The sequence below is a fragment of the Rhamphochromis sp. 'chilingali' genome, assembly GCF_963969265.1.
Source record: "Rhamphochromis sp. 'chilingali' genome assembly, chromosome: 13".
Classification (NCBI taxonomy): Eukaryota; Metazoa; Chordata; class Actinopteri; order Cichliformes; family Cichlidae; genus Rhamphochromis; species Rhamphochromis sp. 'chilingali'.
The window spans coordinates 32,329,238-32,335,561 of NC_137940.1; the positions used below are offsets into that span (position 1 = coordinate 32,329,238).

The 6,324-nt window shown below is 38.3% G+C and overlaps 1 protein-coding gene across 1 annotated transcript in view; it reads left to right on the forward strand.

Annotated features, from left to right (window-relative positions):
* The first annotated feature begins 5,316 nt into the window (after positions 1–5,316).
* tstd1 (thiosulfate sulfurtransferase like domain containing 1) overlaps positions 5,317–6,324 on the forward strand; it is a 5,673-nt gene continuing 4,665 nt past the window's right edge. The window contains exon 1 of the mRNA XM_080900405.1: positions 5,317–5,447. Within this exon, the coding sequence (XP_080756531.1) occupies positions 5,435–5,447 (13 nt within the window). The 5' untranslated portion in view covers positions 5,317–5,434. The remainder of the gene's footprint in view (positions 5,448–6,324) is intronic.

Consider the following 6,324-nt stretch of genomic DNA (forward strand, 5'->3'; position numbering starts at 1 on the left):
AGACGTATAGTTTTAATATGTTGGTGGCAAGAAATCTTTATTATTTAATTCATGGATTTATTTATTTCAGTGGCATAAGTAAGGTTTTAGTATAGGGTATTGGGGGGGAAAGACAGCAGAACTTTACCATCTATGGCAGGGGTGCTCAATCCCAGTCCTCGAGAGCTACTGTCCTGCAGCTTTTAGATGCATCCCTACTCCAACACAGCTGAATCAAATGTTTGATCACCTCTTCAGCATGCCATCAAGTTTGGAGAAGGCCTGATAACAAGCCATTCGTTTGATTCAGCTGTGTCGGAACAAGGATGCATCTAAAAGCTGCAGGACAGTAGCTCTCGAGGACTGGGATTGAGCACCCCTGATCTATGGTGTTAACGGGGTGAAGGGTCAGGAAGCAGCAATAACGAGGATTCACCACTATGTGGCGCTACAAATCAGTGTGAAGGTCTCTTATTAAAAAGATTTTAATCTCAGTCAGACTTTTACATGAACAGATGCATAAATTCCAGTGGCTGTGAAGACAAACTGCATGATATTTTAACATATGTACAGACAGGTTTTGTTGTCTGATATCACAGCAGAAACCTCAAGTGTAAAAAATATCACGATTGATGGTTTAATTTCTGCTTCAGCTTTGAGGACTTGGGACTGATCTTAATGTTCAGCATTAACCTGATCAGTAACATCTGCGCTTTTCGTACTGTGATGGCAAGTGAAAACAGTCTTGGTATGTTTGTCATTAAGTTTATTTATAATGCAACTGAACAGCAAAGATAAAATGTTTATGCTACTGGCTGCACTCCAGAAAGAGAAAACTAGAAAATCCTTCACTGATGTTTGGTAATTTTGAGATATTTTGATAAGCCTCTAAGTCACTATTCTGTGGTGTTGATATACATTGTGATCTACACACTATTTATACTGCCAGTGTGCCAAATTTCTATTCGTAGCCTGGTATTCTAAAACATTCTGCTCAATGTCATCAAAGACTCTGGGAAGTACTCGTGCTGAGGGTGTCACAGCACCCCCTGGCCAACTGTATAGGACCTGTATGTCAATTAAATACTGAAAATGAATAATTAATACTAGAAATAATAGATTTTTATGTCATTTCCTTCATTATTTTTTAAAATTGTAGTAAATTAGCTCTTAGGTTACTCAGGTTCAGTTGTGTCTGAAGCTGTGAGGTCACCAGACATGCAACCGGGAACCCAGCAGCACAATATAAAGGCTATGCAAAACTGCTTTGTAGATGTCCTCATCAATCCTTGAAAAATAACAAAATCTAGCAGATTATCAGAATCAACAACATACTCCTACAGCCTTAATGGTGAGTGAAAGCATGTTGGCTGTTTTTATTATCCTTTCTTTATCTAGGACAAAGTCTGATAGCAGTTAAAATATCTTTTTCAAAAAAGACCTGGCCAAGAGAGCAGCATCAGTTACAAAAAATGCAAGTGAAGAAAAAACTCCAACCGATATTCAGCAGACAGACAAGTGAACACAGACAGATCATTATTCCAGGAAACAGGGACAGTGCATTTCTTTCCAAATTTTTTGTATCTAATCTCATTAGATACTGGCCTGGTGCATTCATAAAGATAAGCATAATCCAATAAAAGTAAGAATGTTACAGGGTTGAATGTTTCATTACTTGGTTAGAGAAATAAGATTTATTTCCTAGAAAAAAAAACTGAAAGCAAGTTTCAGCTTGGACACAAGCCTTTCAATGGGATACATAAACTCAGGTAAGGAACTAACTAGCCTATGAGTCCGTAAAGAAATGCAGAGCACAGAGGGCACAACTGTGATGGAGGACACAACAAAGAACACAGGCACAACCCTCTATTCTGAGGTTTTAAATACACAAGAGAGGCCAGCTGTGGGGATGAGAGGCAGTTTGAACACACCTGGGAAGAAACATGACACAATATAACTCATATCAAACTAATGAGGCAAGGAAAACTGAACATGGTGCACATGAGACGAGAGACTAGCAGAATAAAACAGGACGCCTTAACTCTGAGACAGAGACATGGACAAAGACACACAAACTGGACATTGGTAAAGAGACATGACTGACTACACACAAGGGACCATGGGGAGGACACACAAAGAAGAAACAGGCGAAAGGGAACAATACTAAACAAAGAACTGAGAACTAGAAACATTTGTTACAAGCACTGTTTCTATTGTATAGCACTTTTCAGCATTGAAAAAACGTGCTTTGCAGAACAGGATGTAAAGGTTCACAATGAAAAATATACTGAGAGTAGAAATATAGAGTATAAAACTGTACACACAAATAGAACAAAGTGTAAAGTCTGTCAAAAATAAAATGTTATGGTTAAAGAAAGGCTTTAAACTTAAGTAGGTCAGCCTGGAACCAGTACTGAGGAGAAACCTTGGGTTGTTCTTGTTTTCTTAATCAGTGATGAACAGTAAGATGGTCCCAGCTTCATGGAGGGCTTTTTATAGAGCAACAAACTCTTTTTACCATACTAAATGAAGACCTTCTAAATTAGTGAGACATTATTTTCTCTCCAGCTTACAGTTTATCAGCTTTAAGGTGTGCATTTGAGAGTTATACCAAGTAGGCAAGCACTTGTTATTTGACTTTGAAAAAGAAAGCGTCAAATAACAAATGTGACGCTTTCTTTTTCAGAAGAAACACAGTATCCAGTTTCATATGCAATAAGTATGTAACACTATTAATATGATAACCTACCTCTGTGGAAGTAGAGGTTGTGTTGCTGTTCTGCAATGTATTGACACATAGTATTTTGGAAAGTAACAGTGAAGGAATTTTATCCTGCAATTCCCCTGACTGGGCACATCCAATTCTGAGCACTTGTTTCTGATAAAAGATCTTCAGTTCTTTTCAAAAGTTACAGAAAGCGTATCATTTCCCCACGCATATCTCAGCTGAAAGTTTTTTTAATAAAGTCAAGGTCTTCGCAAAGTAATTAAGATTTTTTTGTCCTTAAAGATTAAAAATGTTGTGAAACATAAAAGGTACTTTGCCCGCTTTAGCACATTAAAGGATAAGAACAAAATGAGGCCTCATTCATTTCTCTCCAGCATCTCACAATGGGGGCTACAAGAGGTGGAAGGGGTCTTTAATAAATACACATCTGAGCTTAAAAAAATCTGTGCAAACTGCAAGGTCACGGATGGCCAGTTAGAAAGCTTGCTAAATAAAAAGAAAATTGTAGTGCACGAAGGGAAAAAAAGAGTAAAAAGAGGGGGTGGGGGGAGGCCATGAAGGCAGAGAATGATGAGGGGTGTAGATGAGGAGGAGAGAGTCAGAGAAAAAGCTTTGACTGAGAACAGTTGAGAGCACAAGTGAGAGCAGCCATAGTGGAAACAAAGTACTTCAGACTTGAGACGCCCACCAGCATTGAGCAGGTACTGTAGACCCATTTCAGTATTTTCTTTTTTTCACTTTATAGCTCCATGTTTTACTTTTAGAGGTTTAGTCATAAATATTATCTTTTAACTGCATTACAAATATTCTCTGAGTTTTATAATTAATTTTATAAACTGACCAGACTGAAAATCAGTCAGCTTTTTGTCTGTTTTGGGTTCCCACAGAAGTCCCCTGGCTTTCTTCCAAGTACAAATGTGTTTGCAGGACTGGACATTGCAGATGTATGAGTATACTCAAGAGCATTCATGAGCTGTAAACTTAGGCAAACTACATCCCAGTGCCTCGAATCCAGCCAAAGAACTTTCTTTTGTGTGTCACCACACTTTTGTCTTTCTCTCTTTTGATACAGTGAAATGCCAAAACAGAGAGCAAATGTTAAAGTCTCACTGTCATCCTTGGTACCGCTGCAGAGCCTCTTTGCTTTTTTCATTAATCAGAAATTACAACCAAATTCAGTAACAAGTTCTGAAAGATATTAGACAGGAATATTTTAAATATATCAATCAGTATGTTTATAGTTGTAAAGTGACCAGTGACCATATTTATTCTTTTCATTTCTTTTCACAGAGATGACCTCATTTTGCAGGAACCTGGTGGCACTTGTCTTTCTTGTCTTGCCTCCCATGCATTCCCATTTCTTCACCAATGCTGCGTCTGCTTCCCCACCCATCACTCGTCCACAGATCATACACATGACTGACATGGGCTCAGAAGGCCAGGATGATTATGACTTTAATAAGGAGGAATATGACACAACCACAGCTTCTCCTAGGATGGTGTCCTTCCCAAAGATGGACCTAGAACCTCTGCTCTGCGAGTACGACCCCTGCTCGGAGAACCAGGTTCCCTGTGCTGCACTTTCAGAGCAAATTGGGTGCCTCTGCCCTGGGATGAGTGGAGCTAATGTGCCTCCTCATCCACCACGTATCCAAGCGCTGGTGCCAGTCAGTGCGGGGAGTGACAGAGGGGAAATACAGGTGCAGTGTTGTGCTCCATCTTCAGTGGTATCTGAGTACAGAATAGTCATCGAGGGAAGGGACAGTGAAGTCCCAAAGTTTGGGGATGCGTCACGGCGGGGTTTGGTCAGATCTTTGGAAGTGGGAACTAAAGTGTGTGTGGTGGCAGTGAACAACGCAGGAAGCAGAGATCCTTCAGAGTTTTCATGTAAGCGGTATGAATGTCGTCAGTCTCCTGTCCTCACAGTGATGGCCTGGATTATAGGAGGTTTATTCGCTCTCCCTTTACTGGTTGTTATAGGGACTCTGATCTGTGGGACATATCAGAAGTTTCGAAAAGGAAAGAGAGACTCTACTGATGAACTTACTAAAGTACAGTTTGAACACTGCAGTGCTGTAGTGGTGTAATCAGTGACTGTAGAATTTAAATGTTATTTCAATTCCCTCAAAGAAAGTGTAAATGCGATTATAACAATGTACATGTAAAATGTAACGAGAACAAATAGTTTATAATGCTCTTTTGCAGTCACCATGATTTTATTTGCCGGCAAATTAACCTCTGTAGATTGTTTATTTTTTAATATATCAGAAACAGAATGTAAAGTAAATATTATTTTTAGGAGACTGATTGATTGTTTTTGTAATAAAATGGTTTAAATAGGAACTATGTTTGTGTCAACTTGATCTTTTTTGCGACCATTAAAAGGTTTGTGCTCACTGCATATGATCCTTTATGCATATCACACTCGTAATTTTACTCGCACAAAACACTTAAACGTAAAATATTTAAACCACATACTTTACTCTGTGAAAAAATATTCAACATATGCATTTATTTAAATACCTTTTACTTCCTTTTATTTTGAAGAGTGACAAATTGATTTGTTTGGCTAAGCGATGAAGCCTCGCCGACTAAGCCCCGCCCTTCAACGGTATGCGAGCCAATGAGACAGCACCAAACAAATGTATCAGGAAGAAGATCCAGTATTGTTATACCGTTTGTGATTGTCGATGACTTTCATATTTCTAATTTTATCCAACAACCAGTATGGCGAACACAGGTGAGTCTTTTTAAGCCCACTCTTACAGATACGGTTAACGTATGTGAACTATAGAAGGCTACTGTCTGAATTTGTTGAATGAACTGAAACATGTCAAACGTAATGAGTAAAAGACGACTATTTTTAATTGTGACAACCCAAAACTACAGCAGCTTAAGAAGTATTACCGTGTTTTCATAAAAAAAATTTTTTATATGTTTTCATACATTTTGGGGTCACTTTGGTGAACTGTTTCCATAGGCTGTATTTCTCTTTCTAATATTTACAGAAAGGAAAAATTGTAGCATGACTCAGCAAACAGTAAAGAGATTAAACTGGAGGCACCAGTCTCCTTGAGGACTGTACTCGGTTACTCGAGCAACAAACAACAAACTGATAATTATCTGCATACCATAACCTGTTGCATCAGTCCAGTGTACCTTTAGTCATATCTTACAGTCTAACACTCTTCACACGATCTGATAAAAGCAAGTACGCCTGCCTTTATGGAAAATCTGCCTGTAAGGAATGTACTATGAAAGTGGAGTTTGATGTCAAGTTCTGCTTTTAGGGAGTCTTTAAAGGTTTTTTTTTTTCCTGCTTGAACTAGAAGCCAAATTGAGAAACTAATTACAATATGTGGCAGCTTAGTCTGGCGTGTTCTTCTTTTGATATCTGAACTCAATACTCTGTTTATGTCACGGCCTTTTATGTTCCAAACACCAAAAAAGTCCAAGAAAAGGTGGGTGGCAACGGGAGGTTTGTTTTAGAACACACTTCTGACTTCATTGTTTAAAATTAAATGGCATTTATTTCGTGGAAAATTATTAACAAAAATCAACCAAATAAATTCTTAAAACTTAAAATTAAATTAAAGTTAACTTAAATTGCTTTAACA